Source organism: Hippocampus bargibanti, linkage group LG01, assembly GCF_051943395.1.
Source record: "Hippocampus bargibanti isolate YZ-2025 linkage group LG01, ASM5194339v1, whole genome shotgun sequence".
Lineage (NCBI taxonomy): Eukaryota > Metazoa > Chordata > Actinopteri > Syngnathiformes > Syngnathidae > Hippocampus > Hippocampus bargibanti.
This window is the reverse complement of record NC_142734.1, coordinates 1,815,026-1,842,662: the sequence shown is the minus strand read 5'-3', so window position 1 is coordinate 1,842,662 and position 27,637 is coordinate 1,815,026. Positions and strand designations below refer to the sequence as shown.

Here is a 27,637-nt window from a genome sequence, read left to right as displayed (position 1 = left end):
TCTCGGGTAAGGCTTCCTGCGCTACGCCTCTTCTCTTGGAGGTTTTTATGGCTTTGACATCTAGTATTTCATTAGATGGATAGTCTTAAAAGGCCTTTCTGGCTTCTTTTAATCTGGCTAAAACCCTCTTTTCCTCTCACGGAGAAGTACTACGCTGCGCTCTGTTTTATCCCTCAGCGCTTTCATTCCTTTGGATACCTCCATTCTCCGAGTTTTATTTTTCTCACTTCCAAATACAGTGATACCGTGGCTTACAAACTTAATTGGTTCCCAGACAGTGTGTAAGGCAAAAAGTGTGTATCCCAAAAATTAATTTCCCATAGGAAACCATTAAAATGAGAATAATCCGTTCCCAGGTCCACATAAAATATAATTTTCTAGTTTCTAAGCCTTAAAACTACACAAAATATATGTTATTTTACGTATAATAAATGTGCTATGATATTATAATTAAAGAAATAAACTGTACCGTATAATAAAGTTGTTTTATTTACCTTTGTGATGGTCGTTGATGGCTTGATGGAATAGAGTGACCGGTTTCCTTAGCATTAAACACTTCATGATGAACGTAGCCTTCTTCTTTCACCATCTTGAGGAATGATCCCTTGTAGGTGCTTTCTCTGCCATCATTTTACCTTGTTCCTCATCAAGTGTGTTCTGTTTAGCTGGGTTGATAGCTTTTTGCATCAAGTGTACAGATGGCTTGTGCGGGTTGTTTGTGGATCCTGATTGATGCGATATTTTAACCTTGCAGTCTGCACTCTGCCTTTGAAGTATCAAAGTTCAAACTCTCTCACTGTCGTCTGCCTTTCTCTTTAATGTTTAAACCACCTCCCCTCTTGACCAATCACATGGCTTTAACCGAAGACTGGGGGCGGGGAATAGAGGACAAAAACAATCGGCTGCCATTTTGTTGTTAGGAGAACTGGGCCGTTTGCGAACGACACGTCACTCATTGAGGCATCTCCGTGTGTATCCCGAAAAATAGTTCGTATGCCAAGGTAAAATTTTCATAAATGTAAAGTTCGTAAACCAAAAAGTTCGTAAGCTAAGGGCTTCGTAAACCGAGGTATCACTGTACTAATAACAGATTATTCTCATTTTAATGGTTTCTTATGGGAAATAAATGTTTGGCAGATGAACTTTTCGCCTTACACACACTTTCTGGGAACCAATTAAGTTCGTAAGCTGAGGTATCACCGTCGTCTGTATACGTAAATCATTTCCGACAGAACTTGGAGTGAAGGTTCTGCACTTTGGGCGTGCGCATGTAAAGAAAAAGCAACTTCACGCCAACATTGAGCTGGCCTTCAACCCGTAACATCTGCGACGGCCACCACTTGTCATCATCCTGGTCCCATTGGGCTTTTTTAGGCTGCTGGTGGAATTTGTGCACTAGCTTGAATCGCTAGCAATCAGGTGGACATGATCCATGAGATGATGGGATGGCACAGTGAGCCAAGGAATGTGACGAACACTGATTTCACCCTCCGTTGGATGGAGCTGATGATGACTACCGCCAATCATCCATCCCATTACACCCTCATTATTCATTTAACTCCGACCTTAACATGCTGGCAACACATCCAGACTCGAAAAGACCCCAATAAAAGGGGAATTGGGCCCTTTTTTTACCCCTTCTCACACAGAAATATTTTGACTTTCACCCTCCACCACTCCACTTCTTAACTGACATCAGAAAAACGTTCTATAACATCTAAAATACCCAAACTACGCAGGCTGATATTTTTAGTCAAATGCAAAACACCAATAAAAATTACTTAGTGTCCCAAAACTACTTCAAAATGACCTCGGAAATGGCGAGTGTCAGAAGGTCCCGCCCCCTTGTTCGTGACGTCACGCAAGAACGTCTTGCCTTGCTCTAGAATCAAAACAATGGCTTCAGATTCGGAAAAGATTTTTGTTACTCATCCAGTTATGAATAGGATTCAAATAGTTCTGAAGAGGAAAGCATGATTGTTTGGAATCAATTAAAGAAGTCCTTCCATATTATTTTGAGGCGTCTGGAGACTGTAACTCCCAGAAAATGCACAAGATGGCGCCCAAGCTCTGTTGGAAATGGGCTGATTTATCTGCTGGGAATTTGTGTCAACTAGTATCAAATAGTAGTCTTGGTGCAACACACAACGATTCAACATCGCGTTGTTTATGTAGTTTTCTTTCTAATTTCGCCTTCAACACGGATCAACATGAAGTTTTCAGACCAAACGAAGTACCCAAAAATGCATTGTGTGTCGCTTTCTCGGTCAGGGGCGTTCCTTCCGTGACGTCACGTCAGGAATCGTCATCAACTCGAAAACAAGACTTCCTGAATAAAATACACTCGGTAGAAGTCATTTGAAGTGATTTTACAAATTATGGACACAAGTTGTCCGGAGGCGTCGGTTGTCCTTTAACTACTACTTTCTTCAATCCAGGGCCCCCTGCTGGTGGAGCACTTGGCCCAACCCTTGGTCTGTGGAAGTCCAGCTCCCTGGAAAGCCTCCAGTCGGTCATGTCTGAAGTCCAGCAGAATGACTTCAAGGGCCAAGTCCCGTTTCATCGCCCACGGCCGCAAATGGTGCGAGGACGCGGATGCAACCAAAGCTTCCGGATTGCCATCGACAAGTCTTATGAAGGACCTTCTGAAGATGGTAAGACAAGGCTTTAGAACCTCTGGCTATCTATTAGCTATTTATTAGCTATCCATTAGCTAGCTGGCTAGCTATTTGCTGTCTAGCTGGCTGGCTGTAAGCTATCTAACTGGCTAGCTGTTGGCTATCTGGCTATTTATTTGCGACCCATCTGCTAGCTAGCTAGCTATTAGCTGTCTAACTGACTGGCTGTCTAGTTGGATAGCTGTTGACTATCTGGCTATCTATTAGCTATTTAGTTTGCTATCCAATAGCTAGCTAGCTAGCTATTAGCTGTCTAGCTGGATAGGTGTTGACTATCTGGCTATCTATTAGCTATTTATTTGCTATCCATTAGCTAGCTAGCTAGCTTTCTATCTATTTCAGTTACTTCAGGGTTGAGTGAACGCAGGCGCATGTGGTTGCCGCTGCTCACCCACAGAAAATCCTATCCTGTGACTGTTAAGTGATACCTTGAGAGTATTGAAAGGTGCTTAGAAATGAAATGTATTATTATTATTATTATTGTTACTATTGTTACCCTTGTTACGATTGTTACTCTTGTTAATATTATTATTATTAATATGATGATTATGATGATGATGATGATGATTATTATTCATAATTATAAGACACAGACTGTTTTTCTTCTTGGGTGGGATAAATATACCAAGATATTAAATTTTTGGGAGGCTTTAAACTTCAAAATGTCAAAGACAAGGTTGATCTTGGTTTTACTCCCTGATGCTTTCTACTATCTTTGTCACTGCTTTATTTCCTGTATTTGATAGCTGTCCATGTTAAGCGCTTTGTTCCAGCTTCAGCTGTTGTTAAAGCGCTATATCAATCAATATGTATGCATTGCATTGTATTTTGGACAGCTGCCCCCATTTCAAGCTCATATAACACCAGACCCATATCATTTAGGAATGAACTATTTTTTGGGATGAAAGTGTCCCGCAAATGTATTGTATTGTCTTGTCCGTATGCGCCGCTGTAAATTTCATTCCAACGTCATAAAAGCCACCATTTCTCCCCCATTAGATGATGACCCGTCTGAATGGAGCTCCGGTCATGAAACACCAGTCAGCAGCTCTTCACGCCAGGACTTGGAAGTTGATGACTTGAACATGCCGACAAAAGTCACCGGGAGGAAACAAGAGAAAAAGAACAAAGGGAAGAAGAGGAGTGAAGATGCTGCAGAGATGGAGAAGAAGTCCAAGAAAAAGGGTTTTGCACTTTTGAGGTAAGAGACCCCCAAAAAAGTCCATCCATCCATTCATTTTGTAGGGTCTCATTAGGGTTGCAGGGGGCGGGGGGGTGCTGGAGTTTATCCCAGCCGTCATCGGGCACTAGGCGGGGGACACCCTGAACCGGTTGTCAGCCAATCGTAGGACACACAGACACAAACAAGACGCTTATAATGACTTAAACATAATAAACACGAAAACGTCAATCAACCTGCCATGGATGTTTTTGGGAATGTGGGAGGAAACCGGAGTACCTGGAGAAAACCCACGCAGATCATAGATACTTCACACAAGGAGGCCGCACCGGACTGGGTTTTCAACTTACAACCTCTGCACTGTGAAGCTGGTGTGCTAACCACTCAAATACCGGGCCACTTTCCCCAAAAAGTATCTTCAGTTTATCTCTCCTGATGAATATTCGGACCTTCTAATACTTTTTGGACGTCTATGTAAGCTCTCAGTTGTACAGAAGTGGTCCATCGAGGAAAAGGTTTATTCCGCCGTCATCTGTACTGAAGAATCCTTTTCATCGATATACTTTTTGGAGTAATTTGGGCAAGTAAGTCCCTCTATGTACTACTTTCTCTTACAACGAACGTATTAGATCGTTACTACATAGGCTTACTCATGATAATGAGGTGATACCAGGGCAAATGGGGCAACCATCGTCAGTCACAGACCATAATCAGTCAGGACAATAGAGGTAATCAGATTAGCTTTAGGGAGTAGTCCACTGCCCCCCCCCCCCTACCTTAGACCAGGGACCTATCAGAGCAGAGGTCTGGCAGCGCCACACCTGGACGTTAGGGATATATATATAGGGCCAAAGCTACCAGCACAACGTTAGTTCGCTGACGAAGATTTCCGGATTCAAAGAAGTACAGATGACTGCTGAAGAAACCTTTTCACCGATGGACAACTCCTTTACGACTGAGAGCGAACACAGACGTATTACTTTCCCAATACATTTTGGCAAATGACCCCTTCCAACAATGGGCAGCGGCCATTTTATATATGCAGCCTTGACAGCAATTGTCGGCCATCCCGAGCATTAGCCACCCAAAGCGCTTATCAGTACGTCCGCCATCTTGATTGTAAGTGAGCCCAACCCTGGTACAAGCACACGCCTTATCTTTTTGGCAGTGACACGGTATGGCCGGTGTATTGCCACACTTCTAACACGGCAGATTCAATTAGGCTGTCGCTACAGATAGCAGATGGCAGATAGCAATCCAATCGGCGACAGGGTCAAGGGCAATAATGGAGGACATGATCACATGGAAATAAAAGGGCAGAGGAACATTCTCAAGCTTGTCCCCACCAACCCGTTCCCGATTGCAGTTGTTCAAAATTAAATTGTGTGTTCAATTCTTTACGACGAACGTAATTGGATCCCAGAAAGTGTGTGTAAGGCAAAAAGTTTGTCTGCCAAACACTTATTTCCCATAAGAAACTATTAAAATGAGAATAATCCGTTTCCAGGTCCCCATAAAACATAATTTTCTACGTAATAAGCCTGAAAACTACACAAAATATACCGTATTTTATGTATAATAAATGTTGTATTGTATTGTAACCAAATAAATAATCTGTACTGTATAGTAAAGTCGTTTTATTTACCTTTGTGATGGTCGTAGATGGCTTGATGGAAAGGAGTGGCCGGTTTTATCAGCATTAAACACTTGATGAGGAACGTAGCCTTCTTCTTTCACCATCTTGAGGAATGATCACTTGTAGGTGCTTTCTCTGCCATCATTTTATCTAGTTCGTCGCAGTCTACACTCTGCTTTTGAAAGGAGTCCAAATTTCACAGTTTTCTATCCATTTTCTCACTCTCTCTCTATCGTCTGCCTGTCTCTTTAATGTTTAAACCACCTCTCATCACTGCTGCGTTCTTGACCAATCACGTGGCTTTAACCGAAGACTGGGGGCAGGAATAGAGGACAAAAATAGCCGGCCACCATTTTCTTGTTAAGAGAACGGGCTCGTCCGCGAACGACACATCACTCATTGTGGCAGCTCCGTGTGTATCCCGAAAAATAGTTTGTACGCCAAGGTAAAATATTCATAAATTTAACGTTCGTAAACCGAAAAGTTCGTAAGCCAAGGAGTTCATAAACCGAAGTATCGCTGTACTTTGATCCAGTACGGCGCACTAAGCAGGTCAGGGTTTCTGACTCACAATCTGACTTGAAAGTAGCATTGGACAATTTGTTCTTAATTCCGTTAGCTAATGCGTGCCGGCGTTAAAGTGCCACGGCAAATCCTGACGGGTGGTGACAAATCCCACCTGCCTCCGGATCCGTGTTCAGCCACCGGCATTTTCCTGAGACCCCACCCCCACACCCGCCACCATTTTTTACAGATATGAAAGCTAGCAGTGATACAGTGTTTACATCATATTCAAGCTCATGAAACCACCCCAACACCTTCGCATCTTCGTATTTAGTCGTGTTTATAAGAAATCCGACAGAGATGCAAGCCAATTAGCATGGGCCGTTCCACTTTTATCCTATCTCATGGTGGCAGGATGCGCCTCGCTGACAGTCATTGGGAAACTGCCTTCAACGCAAGCTAGTTGTCAAGCGCTGATGGACTATTATATGTCGTTGTTTTTTGGGGGGAATTGTTCTTTATTTATAATAATAATAATAATAGTCATCATAATAGTAATAATAATAATAATACATTTCATTTACAAGCGCTCTTCAAAACTGTCAAGGTCATTTCAGTCAAAGGACAAGTTAGATAGCTAGCCATAGCTACATAGCTAGCTAGATAGCTACGTCTGTGTAAGCTCTCAGTCGTACAGGAGTGGTCCAAATATATAATATATAGCTAATATATAGCTGGCTAGCTAATATATAGCTAGCTAGCTAATATATAGCTAGCTAGATAGCTAACATCTAGCTAGATAGATAGCTAACATCTAGCTAGCTAGATAGCTAATATATAGATAGCTAGCTAGCTTCTTTTCCTTTTGGCTTTTTTAGTTTATATTATCCCAAGTTATATCCACGAAGTATGAGTCACTGACTTTTAATAATAATAATAATAATAATAATACATTTCATTTACAAGCGCTCTTCAAATCTCTCAAGGTCATTTCAGTCACAGGACAAGTTAGATAGCTAGCTAGCTAATAGATTGCTAGCTAGATAGCTAATAGATAGCTAGCTAAATAGCTAGCCAATAGATGGCTCGCCAATAGATAGCTAAATAGCATTTTCTCCCAATTTGAACTCTCTGAAGCCATTGTTTTGATTCTGGAGCGAGGCAGTGTGTGACCCATAGTGACGTCACAAACAAGGGGGCGGGGCTTTCTGAATCTGCCCAATTCCGAGCTCATTTTGTGGCAGTTTTGGGACACTTTATTTCATGTCATTTTTATTGGTGTTTTGCATTTGACTAAAAATATCAGCCTGCCTGTTTTGGGTATTTTAGATGCTATCAAATGTTTTTCTGACGTCAGTTAGGAGACAAAAAAAATGGTGTCGGTTGTCCTTAAATGCGTTGTACGTGCATTTCTTTGATCCGCCATCCCGTCTGGCATTTCCAGGCGGTTAACCGCCCTATCGCGGCGTCTTCAAGAGCCTATTCATAGATATTAGGATTCCCTTTTATAAAATATACATTAAGCTCTTCAATTTCTCAACGCTCGCTCCCTCCTGTGGATAAGCACTCATGCTCCCTTCCCGCATCGCTATTCATCTTTTCACGGGCCTTATAAATTGTTGATGCTAAAGTCCGTTTGGCAGTTTTTCCACGGTTGTAACTTACTTATTTAATCAGGGTTAACTTAAACGCTAATTTCCACGTCCATCCACCATTTTGTTTCTCCAATCTGTCTATTCTTGTGTGACTTGAATCTATTGTTATTCTCAAACGTATCCCGTTCCTGATAGCAGTTGTTTAAAATTAAATTGTGTGTCCAATTCTTTCACTCTCAACCCCACCACTTACAAATGTATATATAAAAAAAAAACAGTATTATTGTCGGAAATGAGTTTTACACAGAAGCCGCTGCATCATTTCAGCGCTGCTGAAGCGCCATTTTAATTGAGAACTTTCCACTATTGGCAAACGGACGCGAGCGCTATCGCCGTCAGCAGCCGCTTAGAAAACAAATTAATTTTTCCTTCTACTTTCTGCCATCCGTTCAGTACAATGGGCAGCTTTTCCCGCAATGTTGTTGGCACGGATGTGAGCTGCCAATCAAATATGAGATGATGAGGAAGTCCTCATGCATATGTATCGGCAGATAAAGACGCAATCACAACAAGCTCCTGCATCTCCATTTTTTTTTTTTTTTTTACACCTGAACCACTGGCTGCATTTCTTTCCTCAATATGCACTTTTCTGATCCGACACCAAAAAAAAAAAGATTTTAAATGTTACAGCGGCATCCTCCTCTGTCCTTCTTTTTCCTCAAACTGGGCCAAAATGAAGTCTATTTTGCTTTGTCTGCTAACTGGAATTCATGCCTTAATTATAAAAGCGTAAATAATATTAATTTTGAAAGTGTTTAAGATTTTCTACAATACACTATTAAAAAATGTGTATATAATTATAATTATATTATATTATATTATTTATTGATATTATTATTATTATTATTATTATTATTATTATTATTATTATTATTATTATTATTACTTATTACTTATTATTGTTGATATTATGATGATTATTATATTCTATTTTATTGTATTGTATTATATTATATTATATTATTATTATTATTATTATTATTATTACTTATTATTGTTGATATTATGATGATTATTATATTATGTTATATTATATAATTATATTATATTATATTATTTATTGATATTATTATTATTATTATTATTATTATTATTCCTTATTACTTATTATTGTTGATATTATGATGATTATTATATTCTATTGTATTGTATTTTATTGTATTGTATTATATTATTATTATTATTATTATTATTATTATTATTATTGCTATTATCATGATTATTATTATTTATTAGGATTGATATTATGATTACGATTACAGTGATACCTTGGCTTACGAACTTAATTGGTTCCCAGACAGAGTGTGTAAGGTGAAAAGTGTGTATCCCAAACATTAATTTCCCATAGGAAACCATTAAAATGAGAATAATCCGTTCCCAGGTCCCCATAAAACATAATTTTCTACTTTCTAATTTTTAAAACTACACAAAATATACCTTATTTTATGTATAATAAATGTGCTATAGTATTATAATTAAACAAATAAACTGTACTGCATAATAAGGTCATTTTATTGTGATCATCGTTGATGGCATGATGAGTTTCCTGAAAAATAGTTCTTTTACCAAGGTAAAATTTTCATAAATTTAACGTACGCAAACCGAAAAGTTCATAAACCAACGGATTCGTAAACCGAGGTATCACTGTAAAAGATCCCTTCATAACCACTGAGAGGAAAACAAATATCAACAACACCAACGAGAGTCTGTCCATCACTCTCGACATGAAGATGACCGAACAGGACAGCGGATGCGTCATCATTTCCGCCGTCCAGTCCTTGAATAGATTAGCGCTCAATGACGATCGGTGATCAAAGACTAATCGTTCATTAGCGTTTCCTGTTGCCTGTTCAATACCTTTAACATGCCGCTGAGTGACGGGCAATCGGCGGCTGAGTGCGTCTCAGTCTGTCTACGCTTCAAATTAGCTGTCCTGGAGGGTCGATTCAAATGTCATAATTCCATCAGAACTGATGAATTGCATCGCTAATCAACCCGAAATTGAACCTCGGGTCGGATTTCATAAGTACAATCATGCACCGCCTCAAGGTTGGTGCTGCATTCCCAACTTGAAAAGTCCTCATTGTCCAGAAAATAATCATAAGAAGAAGAAATAATAATATTAATAAAGCGCAAAGAAAGGAACCTATCGAAGCATAAGTCTGGCACTGCCACCTCTGGACATTAGGGATACAGTGATATCTCCGCTGACGATATGCTGTTATGGGACCGAAAAAGACCCCATCACAGGCTATTGTTAAGCCTAAGAAGACATTAAAGAAAATTACGATCGAGCAGAAGACGGAGATCATCGAAAAACACGAATGAGGTGTGCGTTTGTGTGATTTAGCGTCCCAGTACCAATACGCTAAATCGACCATTGCTACCATCCTTAAGAACAAGGAAGCTATTAAAGGTCTTTCTGTGTCGTCTAAGCTACGGTCATAGAAGAGGTTGAAAAACTTTGGTTTATTTGGATTAATAAAAAGCAGCTAGTCCTTATGGAAGGTGACTCTCCTTCCAAACAGTAACTCCCTCCCTCCCTCCTCCTCCCACTCCATTCCATCAAGCCATTAACTACCATCACATAGGTAAATAAAATGACTTTATTATATGGTACAGTTTATTTATTTAATTACAATACAATAGCACATTTATTATACATAAAATAAGGTCTCTTTTTGTGTAATTATAAGGCTTATTTAGTAGAAATTTATGTTTTATGGGGACCTGGGAACGGATTATTCTCGTTTTAATGGTGTTTTATGGGAAATAAATGTTCGGCAGACGAACTTTTCGCCTTACACACACACTTTCTGGGAACCAATAATGAACGTGAGCTAAGGTATCACTGTATAATGTATATAGGGCCAGACCTACCAGCACAATTTTAGTCCGCTGACGAAGCTTTTAGGATGACGAGCAAAAAATCCGACAGCTTCAAAAAAAGTACAGATGACGGCTGAAGAAACCTTTTCATCGGTTTCCAGTCTGGAACATTTTCCAAATGAAGGAGAGGGAAGCTCTGTTTCAGCGCTCGACAGTGTTAATCTCCTTGAGCGGGCCTCTTTTTCTGTGGCAAACGGCGGCGAGATATGTGCCCGCCTCTCAAAATACATCCTGAGCAATCTAATTACTGAGATAACAGTTCTGCTTGGCTGATTAGTCGCTCTCCTTGCTCCTCAACGCTCAAGCATTAACTCTACACTGTCGACAGCTAATCTCTTTATTCCTCCCCGTAGCCGGCTCGCTCATCTACCCTCGTCCCATTTTTTTCCCCCCTCTCACATTTTAATAATAATAATAATAATAATACATTTCATTTATAACCGCCTTTCAAAACTCTCAAGGTAACTTTACAGTCACGCAATTTGTTTTTCTGTGGGTGAGCAGCATGCGCCAGCGTTCACTCAACCTGGAATAACTCAAATACAGTAGATAGAAAGTTAGCTAGCTGGCTAATAGATAGATAGATAGCTAATAAGTAGCATAGAGTTAGCAAAGAGATAGCTAATTAGGTAGCCATCTAGATATCTAGTCAGCAAATAAATATCAAATAGATATGTAGTACGGTAGCCAGCTAGATAGCGAGATTAGCTTGCTAATAAATAACTAATAGATATTTAGCTAGAGAACAAGCCAGCTAGCTAATAGATAGCAAATAGATAGCCAGCTAGATAACGAGATTAGCTAGCTAATAAATTACTAATAGATAGCCAACTAGCGAGCTAGCTAGCTAGCTAATAGATAGCACGTCTTTCAAATCAGCGAGTGGATTGGGCAGGGGCAGCCACATGCGCCGGCGTTCACTCAACCCGGAAGTAACTCAAATAGATAGAAAGCCAGCTAGCTAATAGATACAGTAATAATAATAATAATACATGTGATTTCTAAGCGCCTTTCAAAACTCTCAAGAACACTTTACAGTCACAGGATCTGTTTTTTTCTGTGGGTGAGCAGCGGCAGCCACACGTAAAGTGTGGGATGGGATAACAACCATGCTCATGGCAGGAACATATTTCTAATTGAAAGTCGCACCCTCATTATGCATGTGAGGGTGTTTTTTTTACCATTTAAACCTCAGTTGGGTTGCCTCTCCCTAATTAATGCAGGTATAATGAGTCCAGCTGTGGACCTCTGCCCTCACGGAATGCTAATTAAGTAACTCCGTTAGTAAATCGCCATAGAACTGCTTACACAATCAAATCAATCTGCTATTGTGAATACTAATGAGTCAATATAATTACGGCTGTTGATGCAGATCAAGCTAACGTCTCTGACGTTTGTTTGTTTGTTTGTTTTCTTTCAACCGGGTCAGGTTGTGTCTGGCAGCAGTGAGGTCATTAGCGGTTTGCTCTCGGTGTTGCCTTCACAAACTGAAATAAGCGTGGTCACTCCAATGCTTCTTTTGCGGAAAAAAAAAAAAAAAAACGGGTATGGGATTAACTTCCTAGCCAGGAGGAGAACGCTGCGTAAAGAACTACATTAACATGCAAGCCGCAGCCAGGAAATGACCCTAAAGATGCTAATAATTGCTTTGCCAGTGGTGAAACGGCGCCGTTTGGCTTCCTGTCACGCTAATGAAAAGTGTCTGGTTGTTAATGAGGTAAACGCAGACGTTAGCTTGCCTACGAAAACTTTTGCCCAGGCAAAGGATGAGATGAAAGAATCGAAATATTTTAAGAGTAAGGCATCATGTTGACCGCTCTAGTGAACATGATATAGTATAAAAAAGAAAAATACAGACACTCCCCAACTTACGAACGAGATACGTTCCGAACGATCGTTCGTCAGGTGAATTTGTTCGTAAGTTGCTTTAGTGCTACATTTTGTATGCAATGTACACTGAAGGCTTATATAAGTATGCTTAAGGCTTGTATAAGTAACCTGTATTGGTTTGCCTCCATTCGATATACAGACACTCCCCAACTTACAAACAAGATACATTCCTAAAGGTCGTTCGTAAGGTGAATTTGTTCATTAGTTGCTTGAAGTTCTATATTTTGTATGGAATGTATTTTTCAGGCTTATATAAGTATGTTTATGGTTGAAATAAATGTTTCATGCTTGTATAAGTAACCTATATTGGTTTATCGATATCTGATATACATAGACACTCCCCAACTTACGAACGAGATATGTTCCGAAGGATCGTTCGTAATGTGAATTCGTTTGTAAGTTGCTTCAAGTGCCATCTTCTGTATGGAATGTATGTTTAAGGCTTATATAAATATATTTTTGGCTTGCATAAGTAACCTGTATTGGTTTGCCCATATTCGATCTACAGACACTCCCAAACTTACAAACGAGGTACGTTCCAAACGATCATTCGTAAGGTGAATTTGTTTGTAAGTTGCTTTAGTGCTATAGTTTGTATGCAATGTACGTTGAAGTCTTATACACGTATGTTTAAGGTTTATATAAATATGTTTAAGGCTTGTATCAGTAACCTGTATTGGTTTGCCTCCATTCAATATACATACACTCCCCAAACGAGATACATTGCGAAAGGTCGTTCGTAAGGTGAATTTGTTCATAAGTTGCTTTAGTGCGATACTTTGTATGTTGTTGAATTAGATAAAATTATTGCAGAGAAAGCACCTGCAAGGGATCATTCCTCAAGATGGTGAAAGAAGGTTACGCTCCTCATCAAGTGTTTAATGCTGATGAAACCGGCCACTCCATTCCATCAAGCCATCAACGACCATCACAAAGGTCAATAAAATGACTTTATTATGTAGTAAAGTTTATTTCTTTAATTATAATACCGTAGCACATTTATTATACATAAAATAAGGTATCTTTTGTGTTGTTTTAAGGCTTAGAAAATTAGAAAGTAGAAAATTATGGGGACCGAGGAACGGATTATTCTCATTTTAATGGTTTCCTATGGGAAATTAATTTTTGGGATACACACTTTTCACCTTACACACTGTCTGGGAAGCAATTAAGTTCGTAAGCCAATGTATCACTGTATTTTGTTTTTGCTCCTCTAAAATGTCAATGTCTCCACTGTGAGACAAATGAAAGACCATCTAATCAAATATAATCAATCCAAATGAATTCGGTTGACATGAGTTTCCAGGATCAAGTAGACAATGAATATTTCTTCTGCCATGTTCCTTTCTTGCAAAGGTTTGGGAAGAAGAAAGTGGCTAAAAACAAACTGGAAGCCTGGAGTGAAGAGGACCTTGAAAGATTTTCCGATATCAGAGAGAGGTACGAATCAACGTGACTTTGACATGAACCAATCATGACCTTGGAAGTCATGGCGACATCTGCCTCCTCCTTATCACCAGAAGCTACGATCCTCGTTATACTGAAATCGACGTTGTCCAGCCCACCCCCGACTCACGCTCCCTCCCTGACGTGGAGGACGATGACAACGACCCTAACTACGCCCAGGTCAGCAACTTCCTCCAGCCAAATTCGCTCCAGCAGATTGGCGGTACACCTTCTCCTGCAACGTCCGTCAACGTGGAACCTAAACAGCCTCAAGGCTCTGCTGAAGAGTTGGCAGGACTTTACGCCAAGGTCAACAAGTCCAGACAACAACCTGCACAAAGGTGAGAAGGATCAGTGGTTACTTTATGGACTTTACTAGTTACTTTGGTGCATTAGTAACACTGTACTCAGCTACCTGCATGTCCTCTTTGACCACATCCATAAACCTCCTATTAGGTCTTCCTCTTGGTCTTCTGCCTGGCAGTCCATGGCTCAGACTTCCTTCTTCCAATATAGTCACTCTCTCTCCTCTGGACATGTCCAAACCATCTCAGTCTGGCCTCTCGGACTTTCTCTCCAAAACCTCGACTATGAAATGTCCCTCTGATATACAGTGATACCTCGGTTTACGAACCCCTTGGCTTACGGACTCTTCGGTTTACAAACGTTAAATATATGAACATTTTACCTTGGCATACAAACTATTTTTCGAGATACACACGGAGTTGCCACAATGAGTGATGTGTCGTTCGCGAACGAGCCTGTTACAGCCTCCTAACAAGAAAATGGCAGCCGGCTTGTTTTGGTCCTCTAATCCCCGCCCCCAGTCATCTGTTAAAGCCACATGATTGGTCAAGAACGCAGCAGTGAGGGGGAGGTGGTTTAAACATTAAAGAGACAGGCAGATGACAGTGAGAGAGTTTCAACTTTGATAGTTCAAAGGCAGAGTGTAGACTGCATGGTTAAAATATTCCATTGATCAGGCTCCACAAACAACCTGCACAAGCCATCTGTACACTTGATGCAAAAAGCTATCAACACAGCTCAACAGAACACAATTGATGAGGAACAAGGTAAAATTATCGCAGAGAAAGCACCTACAAGGGATCATTCCTCAAGATGGTGAAAGAAGAAGGCTACGTTCCTCATCAAGTGTTTAATGTTGGTGAAACCGGCTACTCCATTCCATCAAGCCATAAACAACCATCACAAAGGTAAATAAAACGACTTTGTTATACTGTACAGTTTATTTCTTTAATTGTAATACCACAGCACATTTGTTATACATAAAATAAGGTATATGTTGTGTAGTTTTAAGGCTTAGAAAATTAGTAGAAAAGTAGAAAATTATGTTTTATGGGGACCTGGGAACGGATTATTCTCATTTTAATGGCTTCCTGGGGGAAATTACTTTTTGGGATACACACTTTTCGCCTTACACTGTCTGGGAACCAATTAAGTTCATAAGCTAAGGTATCACTGTAAATACTAACTCCAGCTTGAACGATACATCATAACAGTCGCTACCTTCATACTTCTGTCTTTGAATTTTACGACGTGAGTGAACCTGTGTAAAATCTGAAGCGTATTATCATGCAAATGCTTCTTCTCCCGATGAAATAATATAGGCACCTTAAAAGCTCCCCGCATACTTTAAACCTTTGAGAGTCAATGCTATTGACTTGCAAATATGCAAAGTTGAATGACAAGAAAAGAGGAACAGATGGAAAGACATAGCAAAGAACATAGACCAAAGTGGGCTTGGGTGTTAGCGCCGCATCGTACATTGAAGACTGGAGACAAAAAAGGGGGGAAGTGGGGATAATTAGCTACAGTCCAGCAGCCTGACAGATCACTAGAACTCATTTACCAGTATTGGGTGCTTCATTACTGGGCCATTTTCTGTCTTATTCTCCCCCTTGAACCCTCACTTTGCTGGTAATGTTTATGAGTTAGCCTTGAGCATTAGCATGATGAATGAGGCGCTTTCAGGAATCACTGGAAGTCACATTTAATGTGTGTTTATTGTGCGTAACGACGTCGTATGTATTCTTGTGGCACTTCTTGTGGCTATCTATTTGCTCTCTATTTGCCTGTTATTAGCTAGCTATCTGGCTGGCTACCTAGCTTACTACCTAACTTGCTACCTAGCTGGCTATCTATTTGCTATATATTTGCTGTCTATTAGCTAGCTATCTGGATGGCTGGCTTGCTACGTAGCTGGCTATCTATTGGCTATCTATTTGTCTGTTATTAGCTAGCTATCTGGCTGGCTACCTAACTTGCTACCTCGCTAGCAATCTATCTGCTATCTATTTGCTGTCTATTAGCTAGCTATCTGACTGGCTACCTAGCTCGCGACCTAGCTGGCTATCTATTTGCTATCAGCTATCTATATGGCTATCTAGCTAGCTAACTGTTAGCTATCTAGCTATCTATCTGGCTGGCTATCTGGGTAGCTGCATAGCTTGTTACCTAGCTGGCTATCTATTTGCTATATATTTGCTGTCTATTAGCTAGCTATCTGGATGGCTGGCTTGCTACGTAGCTGGCTATCTATTGGCTATCTATTTGCCTGTTATTAGCTAGCTATCTGGCTGGCTACCTAACTTGCTACCTCGCTAGCAATCTATCTGCTATCTATTTGCTGTCTGTTAGCTAGTTATCTGGCTGGCTATCTGGCTGGCTACCTAGCTTGCTACCTACCTGGTTATCTATTTGCTGTCTATTTGCTGTCCATTAGCTAGCTATCTGACTGGCTACCTAGCTTGCTACCTAGCTGGCTATCTATTTGCTATCTATTAGCTATCTATCTGGCTATCTAACTGTTAGCTAGCTAGCTAGCTATCTGGCTGGCTATCTGGCTAGGTGCCTATCTGGCTATCTATTTGCTATCAATTCGCTATCTATCTGGCTAGCTGGCTATCTAGCTAGCTTTCGATCTATTTGACTTATTCCGGGTTGAGTGAACGCTGGTGCGTGTCGATGCCGCTGCCCCCCCCCCATTGGAAAACTGATCCTGTGACTATAAAGTGACCTTGAGAGTTTTGAAAGGCGCTTATAAGTAAAATGTATTATTATTATTATAAATGTTTTTGAAGTTAAGTCATCCACAGAAGACCCCCCCCCCCCCAGCCCAGCGTCCTTTCTTCTCCCCATCCTGTCAAGATATGAACAGTGGACTCCCAAGTGGCTGTCTATTTTTTCTAGCGGGACATTTTCATTAGTGCCTCCGATGGCAGGTGCGTGTCCTGATGGGCGTCACATTTGATTAGCGCCATGCGATAGTCTGACCTGTAGCGGGAAAAGGTTGGCTATGCTTGTCAAAAGATATTAAGGAAGAGGGCCCTTGTCATAACTAACGTAGCGAAGCTCGGGAGTGATGTGAAGAGATAAAAAAGGGACAGTGGCAGAATTGTCTTTCAAAAATATTTAATTAAATTAAATACAATAGTGAGCTAAGTTTCAACAATGACATTCAACTCAATAATTGTTCTCGAAAGATTTTTATTTTGTTTAAACTCATTTACTGCCAGACGATATGCAAAAAAATGGGTCCACTCCTGTGCCAGGGTTTTTGTCATTTTCACTGAAATTGCAGGACCCACACAATATAGTACATAATAGTAAGAGCAACTAAAGATACAAAAGTACAGTGAGTTGAACTCGCGTTTTGGTCATGAATTCACACTTTAAGGACAACCGACGTCTCCTGACAAGTTGTGTCCATAATTTGTAAAATCACTTCAACTGACTTTGACTGAGCGTATTTTACAAAGATTCCACCGCATATAGCTATATTTTACATTTTAAGACTCGCGCTGAATATTCCGGAAGTTTTTTAGTTGGTGACGAGTCCTCACCCTACGTCACTGAAGGAACGCCCCTGACCGAAAAAAGGACACATTGTAGCAGTCCTTCCATCACGTCAATGCATTTTGCTGTACTTTGGTCTGAAAACTTCATGTAGGACCAAAAAGAGGCAGAAGAGGGCGACAAAGCTCCATGTAAGGAATTAGTCCGCCTGTGGAAACAGGCTGAATAAATCCTTACACGGCTTTGTCGCCATTTTCTGCATTTTTTGGGTGCGACATTTCCCACCCCTGATGCCATTTTTTTGATTCTCCAGCAAGGCAAGACGTCTCGGGGTGACATCACGAACAAGGGGGCGGGACCTTCTGAAACTGGCCACTTCCGGGTTCATTTTTTTGCAGATTTTGGACGTCATTTTTATTGGTGTTTTGCATTTGACTAAAAATATCATACTGCATGTTTTGGGTATTTTAGATGCTATAAAACGTTTTTCTGACGTCAGTTAAGAAACAAAAAAGTGATGTCGGTTGTCCTTTAAAGTTATCGAGCGAGCTACCGAGCTATCTATTTGCTATCTATTAGCTGTAGGGAGGGAGTGAGAGGGAGAGAGATTCAGATAGCAGATAGTAGATAGCAAATAGATAGCGAGATATCTAATAAATAGCAAATAGTTAGCTAGCTACGTAGCCAGTTCGATAGATATCTAGCTATTAGTTATCTATTAGCCAGCTAGCTAGCTTTCTATCTGTTTGAATTACTTGGGGGTTGAGTGAGCGCTGGATATGCGCTAACGCTTCAAACATCACTTATGCGCTCGTGCATTTCAATACAGGGATGAGTGGTCCCAAGAGATGCGGCGGGAGTACCCTCGGGCTGCTCCGGGCTATGAGGAGCTGAACACGGCGCGACGTCGAGTGCTGGAGAATGACCCGCAACGGGTGAGTTTCATATGTTTTGTTTTCTTTACCTGACATGAAGAAAGAGAAATGAGCCAAAATGTTTGAGAAGAGGTGAAATGATGTGTCAAAATACTTTACTCGTTTTAAGACTCGTGCTGAATATTCAGGAAGTCTTGTTTTCAAGTTGATGACGATGCCTGACGTGACGTCACGGAAGGAACGCCCCTGACCGAGAAAGCGACACACAATGCATTTTGGGTACTTTGTTTGGTCTGAAAACTTCATGTTGATCCGTGTTAATGGCGAAATTAGAAGGAAAATACATAAATAATGCCATGGTGAATCGTTGTGTGTTGCACCAAGACTACTATTTGATACTAGTGGACACAAAATCCCAGCAGACAAATCAGCCCATTTCCAACGGAGCTTGGGCGCCATCTTGTGCATTTTCCGGGACGCTACATTGGAGTCCTATCGCCTTGAATTGATCTGGAAGGACTTCTTTAATGGATTGCAAACATGTATGCTTTCCTCTTCAGAACTATTTGAATCAGATTCATAACTGGATGAGTAATAAGAAAGCATCTTCTCCGAATCTGAAGCCATTGTTTTGATTCTAGAGCAAGGCAAGACATCCTGGCGTGACGTGACGAACAAGGGGGCGGGACCTTCTGAAACTCGCAATTTCCTGGGTCATTTTGAAGTCGTTTTGGGACACTTTAAGTCATTCTTATTGGTGTTTTGCATTTGACTAAAAATATCAGCCTGCGTGTTTTGTGTATTTTAGATGCTATAAAACGTTTTACTGATGTCAGTTAGGAAACAAAAAAATGGTGTCGGTTGTCCTTTAAAGGCTTATTTAGTTGAAAATTATGTTTTATGGGGACCTGGGAACGGATTATTCTCATTTTCATGGTTTCCTATGGGAGATTAATGTTTGGAATACACACTTTTCGCCTTACACACACTTTCTGGGAACCAATTAAGTTTGTAAGCCAATGTTTCACTGTAATACTCAATGACGGTACGCCTCGAACAGTGGTTCTTACTCTTCTTGGAGGCATCGAGCCCCACCAGTTTCATTTTGTTTTTTATTGGTGTTTATCATTTGACTAAAAATATCAGCCTGTGTGTTTTGGGTATTTTAGATGCTATAAAACGTTTTTCTGATGTCACTTAGGAAACAAAAAAAATGGTGTGGGTTGTTCTTTAAAGGTGCAGCCGGCGTGGGTGTGATCGGATTATTTATTTATTTTTACTTAAATAAAAAAAAAAAGAAAAGAGCAGCCTTCCCGGCAGTCAGAAAGCAATAAAAATATATTTGTCCCCCGAAGGAGCCGTTAATGTAACGCCATGACTCCACTGTCGCATGGACACACATGGTGAGAACAGGAAATTCAAGACAATAAAATGTGGTGGAAAGAACACAGGAAAAAGATGAATGGAAAATAATCCGGAATGAAATAGGATTTGCAGTTAGACAATGGACGATATTTACAAATAAAGGAAGTGTGTTGCAGACCTTTTGATGCATTTCTGTGGGGAAAAGTGCAGATTATCTCTTTTATTCACAAAGCATCGACTTATATTTACAGTGATACCTCAGTTTACAACTTAATTGGCTCCCAGAAAGTGTGTGTAAGGCAAAAAGTTTGTCTTCCAAACATTTATTTCCCATAAGAAACCATTAAAATGAGATGAAAAGGTTTCTTCAGCCGTCATCTGTACTTCTTTGAAGCTGTCGGACGTTTCGCTTCTTATTCAAGAAACTTCGTCAGCAAACTAAAGTCTTACTGGTAGTTAAGGCCCCTATATACAGTAAAGTCCCGTTATATCGATATCGGATATATCGATAGTCCCGGTTATATCGATACTATTTCTATGCACGCACGGAGAAAATTACATGCAAACAGGGTCGGATATATCGATATTTTTTCGGACTCCCTTGAATATCGATATAACGAGACTTTACTGTATATATATATATCTCCATATTGTCCAGACATGGCGGTGCCGGACACTGCTACGATAGTTCCCTGTTCTCAGGTTGGGGGGAGCAATGAAACCGGCCATTCCATTCCATCAAGCCATCAACGACCATCACAAAGGTAAATAAAACCACTTTACTATACAGTCCAGTTTATTTCTTTAATTATAATACCATAGCACATTTATTATACATAAAATAAGGTATATTTTGTGTAGTTTTAAGGCTTAGAACATTAGAAAGTCGAAAATGATGTTTTATGGGACCTGAGAACGGATTATTCTCATTTTAATGGTTTCGTATGGGAAATGATTTTTGGAATACACACTTTTCGCCTTACACACTCTGTCTGGGAACCAATTAAGTTCGTAAACCAAGGTATCACTGTATCTTAAAATGGTCAAATCTCTTCACCTTCAAGGGGCAACGTGCCCTGAACCCCCCCCCCCCAAAAAAAAAAAACCCCGGCTGATCTGTTTCATTTTCCTCTATTTTAATTGCCCTTGGTCCTGCAATTTGAGTGAAAATGACAAAAACCCTGGCACTGGAGTGGACACATTTTTTTTGCACGTGGTCTGGCAGTCAATCAGTTAAGAGATGCCGTTCTGGCGTGTCATGAGATCATCGCGCGTCCGTCCATAAATCTAAAAGTAGTCGTCTTCTTCATTCCGCTCCACACACACTCTTTCCTCCCCTGGTGCCTCGGTCTACTTCTCCCACCCTCTAATTTGACCATGCTCCCATGTTCCCGGGAACTGTAAAAAGGTCATACTTGTAATGATGACAATCTCTCCCCATCATCTATATCCTTTAAATGAATGTCAGTCTGGCTTTAATGGCGGGAATGCCAATTAAGTTACCAAGAACATGACGCATTTCATTTTTCCTCAACTTGAAATTCAAACAATTTAACCTTGCCTGTACAGTAGAAATGTATAAGGGCAATCGTTTCAGGGGCGACTGGCCTGTCATTGTCACTTGAATTGCAGAACCCAGAGAATATTGAGTTTTAGGACTGCGTCAACATTCAATGCAGCTTTTAGAAATCTTTTAGAAATCTTAGACTCTTCTTTTATCACAAAAAAGAGTTAATTCCTAAATGATATGGGTCTGGAGTTATATAAGCTTGAAATGGGGGCGGATGTACAAAATACGATGCGATACATACATATTGGTTGATATAGCGTTTTAACAACAGCTAAAGCTGCAACAAAGCGCCAACATGGACAAAATGGAAATGCTGCCCCCTTGTGGAAAAGAAAAAATACATTTCCAGAGGCCATGGCCAGTGCTTTATCGGCACCCAAGCATGAAGAAAAGAAACCCCAAACAAATTCGGGAATAGCGCTCTACGTCATATTTTCAATTCCCGAATACATTTGTGAATGGAAATGAATGAGTTCATATAAAAACATTTTTGCCACAAATGTATTATACATTGTTTCATCAGAATAAATGAGTTAATTCCTAAATGATATAGGTCTGAAGTTATATGAGCTTGAAATGGGGTTGCATGTACAAAATACAATGCAATCCATACGTATTGGTGGTTGCTGGAAAAAAGCGCTAACGTGGAAAAAAGGGGAAATGCTGCCCCCTTGTCAGAGGACATGGCCAGCGCTTTATCGGCACCCAAGAAAGAAAAAAACAAAACCTGAACAAATCTGCCTGCCTGTGTGTGTTTTCTTTCAATATCGTGTGTGTGGTGCGGACATCCATCAGCTTGATGATATTTTAATGTGGCATCCTTGGGCTGTCTCCGCTTCAACTGCCACCAGCCACCGCCCCCCCTTCCTTCGTCACAAACATTTCCCCTACTAGCTTCCCTCCCGCACTTTGGCCACCACTTCATAAATAACCCCCCAATCCACCCCCACATCATTAAGTAAACGCTTAGCCACATGTCATGGTGATCGATGGCTTATGTGCTCTTGCTGTTGCAAACACGCATGCGCAGACAAAGTCCCTCGTAGTCTGTTCACCTTTGTGAAAAATACTTTTTCATGGCTAAATGTATAGTGCCTCTCTGGAACCCCAAACCCTAACGCCTAAACCCTAACGCTAACCCCTTACCCTAACCCGAAACCTCTAACCCCTAAACCCTAACCCTAAACTCTGACCCAAACCCCTAAACTCTAACCCTAAACCCCAATCCTAACCCCTAAATCCTAACCCCTAACACCTAAACCTAACCCTAACAACTACCCCTAAACCTAACCCCTAACCCAATTATAACCTCTAACCCATAAACTCTGACCCAAACCCTTAAACTCTAACCCTAAACCCCAATTCTAACTCCTAAATCCTAACCCCTAACACCTAAACCTAACCCTAACAACTATCCCTAAACCTAACCCCTAACCCAATTATAACATCTAAACCCTAACCCATAAACCTAACCCATAACCCTAGCCACTAACCCTAACACCTAAAGTTTAGGGTTTAGGGCCTAGACCCTAACCCCTAAATGCAAATTATAACCTCTTAACCCAAACATCTAACCCTAAACCTAACCCTAACTGCTAACTGCTCACCGCAAACCCTAAACCCGAAACCCTAAAAACCCTAAACCCCAAATAATAACCACTAAACCCTAAGTCCTAACCCTAAACCATAACCCTACCCCCAAAACCCCTAAACCCCAACCCTAAACACTAACCCTAAACCCTGACCCTAACCCTCACCCCAATACCCCAACCCCTAACCCCCAACCCCCAACCCCCAACCCCCAACCCTAAACCCTAAACCCTAACCCTAAACCCCTAACCCTAACCCTTATCCTCACCCCTAAACCCTAACCCTAACCATAAGGCTGACACTCCCACATCTCACTCAGTCCTGTACCAATGTGTTACATTGATACCTTGGTGGAATTCATCTGCTCACGCTATCTCCTAACAAGCCACCACTTTGACCTGACAAGTAGTGCCTCCGAGTACACCTTATGGTGCCAACATCTCAGGTCGACTACAGCGGTGTAGATGATGTTCAGGGCTGGCAGCTCCTACTGTGCTAGCCTGCTGCCGGGTCAGCCGTTAGTACCGTGACCCACAAAAAGTTGCTCAGACAAAAGAGCGAGTCAATCCGAGAGTCACTAAACTGAGAAGGGGACACAGGACTGCGGAACAACACCGGATGACGTAGAACATGAAAGAAAACAAAGGGATGCTGAGAACATGACAAAGGAACAGAACAAAGTCGGCGAAAATGAGAAGAAATCAAGCCCTAAGGGGGTACTACGGGAAGGATGAGACAAAGCGACATCTAACGTTTGTGGGATTGTCATGAGGAGGAGGCACAGGCAGGCACTTGGAGGCGTTGACAGGAAGGAAGTACAACAGGACAAAGGAGACACAAGTTGATGGTTTCGGGTGACAGAAATGTAGCTTGAGCTCCATTTGAAAGAACGAGAATTCCCAAAGCTTCTGCAAAAAAAAAAATAGCAACGGAGCACAAAGTGACACTTGCTCTCCAAGCATTCTCAAATGCCAAACAGGATTTGTCATGAGCAGCGACGATAGGACATTGTCCTTTAAAGGACAACCGACGTCTCCGGACTAGTTGTGTCCATAATTTGTAAAATGGCTTCAAATGACTTCTACTGAGTGTATTTTACTAAGATTCCACCGCATATTAAAGCTATATTTTACCTTTTAGAATCGCGCTGAATATTCCGGAGGTCTTGTTTTTGAGTTGGTGACGAGTCCGTACGTGACGTCACTGAAGGAATGCCCCTGACCGAAAAAAGGACTCATTGTAGCAGTTCTTCCATCACGTCTGTGCATTTTGCTCTATTTTGGTCTGAAAATGCCGTGTAGGACCAAAAACAGGCAGAAGAGGGCGACAAAGTTCCATGTAAGGAATTAATCAGCCTGTGGAAACGGGTTGATTAATTTCTTACACGGCTTTGTCGCCATTTTCTGCCTTTTTTGAGTGCGACATTTCCCACCCCTGATGCCTCAAAATGACACGGAATAAATTCTTTAATCGATTGGAAACATGTACGCTTTCTTCTTCAGAACTATTTGAATCATATTCATAACTGGATTAGACAAGAAAGCATATTCTCCTAATCTGAAGCCATTGTTTTGACTCTTGAGTAAAACTAGTTTGTATGCCAAGGTAAAATTTTCATCAATGTAACGTTCGTCAACCGAAATGTTCGTAAGCCAAGGGGGGTTTGTAAACCGAGGTATCACTGTAGTGTATCGTGTTTTGGAATGATGAGGTTGCGCGGTATGAACGGAGCAGATCTGAATACCCTTTCATCCATCCAGATGTCGTAACGTGAGAAGTTAGCATTTCAACATGGGCGCTGATTGAAAAAATGAGCGAAACGTAAACACACACATAGCTTTTTTTTTTTAGAGCGAAACTAAGAATAGCTGAAAATATTTTGCTTGTAATCGTTGCGGCTTGCTCTATAAACTTTGCTACCCGGTAAATTTGAGGATAAAAACTCTTGTTGGCTGACTCCGACAAACCACGTGCATTTTAGCATGTGATATACCGCAAACTTGTACCGCAATTATAGACCGAAAGGCAACACCCATGAAAACACGCCCGTTGCACGTTGCTAACCTCGTCACCATGTGCGCCTTCTCAGCTGAGGTCTCAGTTAAGAATCAACACCTTCCATTACCATCAATGTAAAAAAAAAAAAATCCGTTCCAAGTCTAAAAAGCAACTTTTTAAAATCAGAATCAGAATCAAAATTATCTTTATTGGCCAAGTATGTAGAACACACAATGAATTTGTCTCTGGTAGAACATGCTGCACTAGTATGTATTATTATTATTATTATTATTATTATTATTATTATTATTAACATGTGAGTGAGGGTATTATCGCCATCCTAAAAAAATTAAAAAAAAGCACTATACTGTACATTTGGTGGTGGCCAAACAACAGTGATACCTCGGTTTTCAACCATAATCCGTTGCAGAAACCTGTTTGAAAACCAATTAGTTCAAAAACCGAAACAACACCTTCCATTATGATCAATTACAATCCAATAACACATTTATTATACATATAATAAGGTATATTTGGTGTAGTTTTAAGGCTTATTTAGTAGAAAAATATGTTTCATTGGTACCTGGGAACGGATTATTCTCATTTTAGTGGTTTCTTATGGGAAATAAATTTTTGGAAGACAAACCTTTAGCTTTACACATACTTTCTGGGAACCAATTAAGTTTGTATCACTGTATCACTGTCTAGCTATCTATTGGCTATCTATTCGGTATCTAGCTGGCTATCTGTTTGCTGGCTAGCTGGTTGGCTGGCATGTATTATTATTATTATTATTATTATTATTATTATTACTGAGGCAGCTAAAGCAGGAAGCTAACACAAGCTAAAAGCTTCTGTGACGTACGCCCATGAATAAGTACAGCCACTAAATGTGATGCGTTGAACCTCAGACCTCCTGTGAGATCACAGAAGGCATACCGTGGCCTTTTATTGTCCCTGACACGTGTAACCTGCTGCCCCGCTCAAAGCCAGCGCTAATTAAAGGACACACCAGACTCTTGCTACTATTTTAGCCCATATAATTGCACACACATACGCGCAGCATAAACCTAGAATAACCTTCAAGAAGTTAGCAGGAGCAGCTGCCACGTTCACTTGTTGTCATGGAGTGTGATTTATTTTTTCTTAGCCCAAAAGTTTGTCTGTCAAACATTTAGTTCCCATAAGAAGCCATTTATAATGAGAGTAATCCGTTGCTAGGTCCCCATAAAACATAAATTTCTACTAAATAAGCCTTAAAACTACACAAAATAATACCTTATTATATGTATAATAAATGTGCTACTGTATTGTGTTAAAATAAATAAACTGTACTGTATAATAAAGTTATTTTATTTACCTTTGTGATGGTCGTTGAAGATATCCGAGTGTAATTGCCATGCTTTATCTCATCTTCCCCTGCTAGCTGCTTTTCATTAATAATAATAATTATAATAATAATAATAATAATACCTTTAATTTCTAAGCGCCTTTCAAAACTCTCAAGGTCACTTTACAGTCACTGGATCAGTTTTTTGTGGGTGAGCAGCGGCAGCCACATGCGCCAGCGTTCACTCAACCCGGGTTGAGTAATAACTCAAATAAATAAAATGCTAGCTAGCGAGTCATTAGATAGCTAATACATAGCCAGCAAGCCAGCGAGCCACCAGATAGCCAATAGACAGCCATCCAGATAGCTAGCCAGCTAATAGCCAATAGATAGCCAGCCAACCAGCTAGCCAGCCACCAGATAGCCAGCTAGCTAGCGAATAGATAGCCAATAGCTAGCTAGACAGACAGTGATACAGTGATACCTCAGCTCACGAACGTAATTGGCTCCCAGAAAGTGTGTGTAAGGCGAATGGTTTGTCTTCCAAAAATGTATTTTCCATAAGATACCATTAAAATGAGAATAATCTGTAACCCCCACCTCCCCTCACTGCTGCGTTCTTGACCAATCACATGGCTTTAACCGCCGAACAAAAAAAGCCGGCTGCCATTTTCTTGTTCGGAGAACTGGCTCGTTCTCGAACGACACATCGCTCATTGTGGCAGCTCCGTGTGTATCCCGAAAAAAAGTTTGTATGCCAAGGTAAAAATTTCATAAATTTAACGTTCGTAAACCGAAAAGTTCGTAAGCCAAGGGGTTCGTAAACCGAGGTATCACTGTATGTCAAACTGTGTGCTGATGCGGCTTTGTGCCTGCTTTGTGTATTTGGGGTCCTGCCTGTCAAAGCAGAATCTCCCCAATCAGATTCCAATCAAAAAAATCTAAGCCCCGCCCCCATCCGCCCTCCCAAACACCAACCAAAGTGTCTAATTGTGTTTTTCCTCAAATTAGAAAGCTCCCCTTTGTCGGTGCCGGATGAGACTGAAACGTGCGCACACACACGTACACGTGCACGTGCACGTGCACAGGGGGCGGCACAGCTGTCACATTCATCACTAAGTATTACTAGCGTTCAGGAAATGACTTTCTTGTGCGCTTTGATGCAATGTTGTGACGCTTAAAAGCCTCCATCGAGAACCCAAAATGCTTCTTTGA

At 40.7% G+C, this 27,637-nt stretch overlaps 1 protein-coding gene across 3 annotated transcripts in view; it reads left to right on the top strand.

Moving 5' to 3' along the window:
- Positions 1 to 27,637, top strand: part of pard3ba (par-3 family cell polarity regulator beta a) — a 90,761-nt gene that overhangs the window by 45,314 nt on the left and 17,810 nt on the right. For 2 of the 3 annotated variants that reach the window (XM_088989002.1, XM_088989154.1), the window contains 5 exons: positions 2,439 to 2,654; positions 3,678 to 3,879; positions 13,789 to 13,872; positions 13,953 to 14,219; positions 18,524 to 18,629. In XM_088989002.1, coding sequence (XP_088845128.1) covers positions 2,439 to 2,654; positions 3,678 to 3,879; positions 13,789 to 13,872; positions 13,953 to 14,219; positions 18,524 to 18,629 — 875 coding nt within the window. The remainder of the gene's footprint in view (positions 1 to 2,438; positions 2,655 to 3,677; positions 3,880 to 13,788; positions 13,873 to 13,952; positions 14,220 to 18,523; positions 18,630 to 27,637) is intronic. The other variant, XM_088989077.1, reaches the window with a different exon arrangement.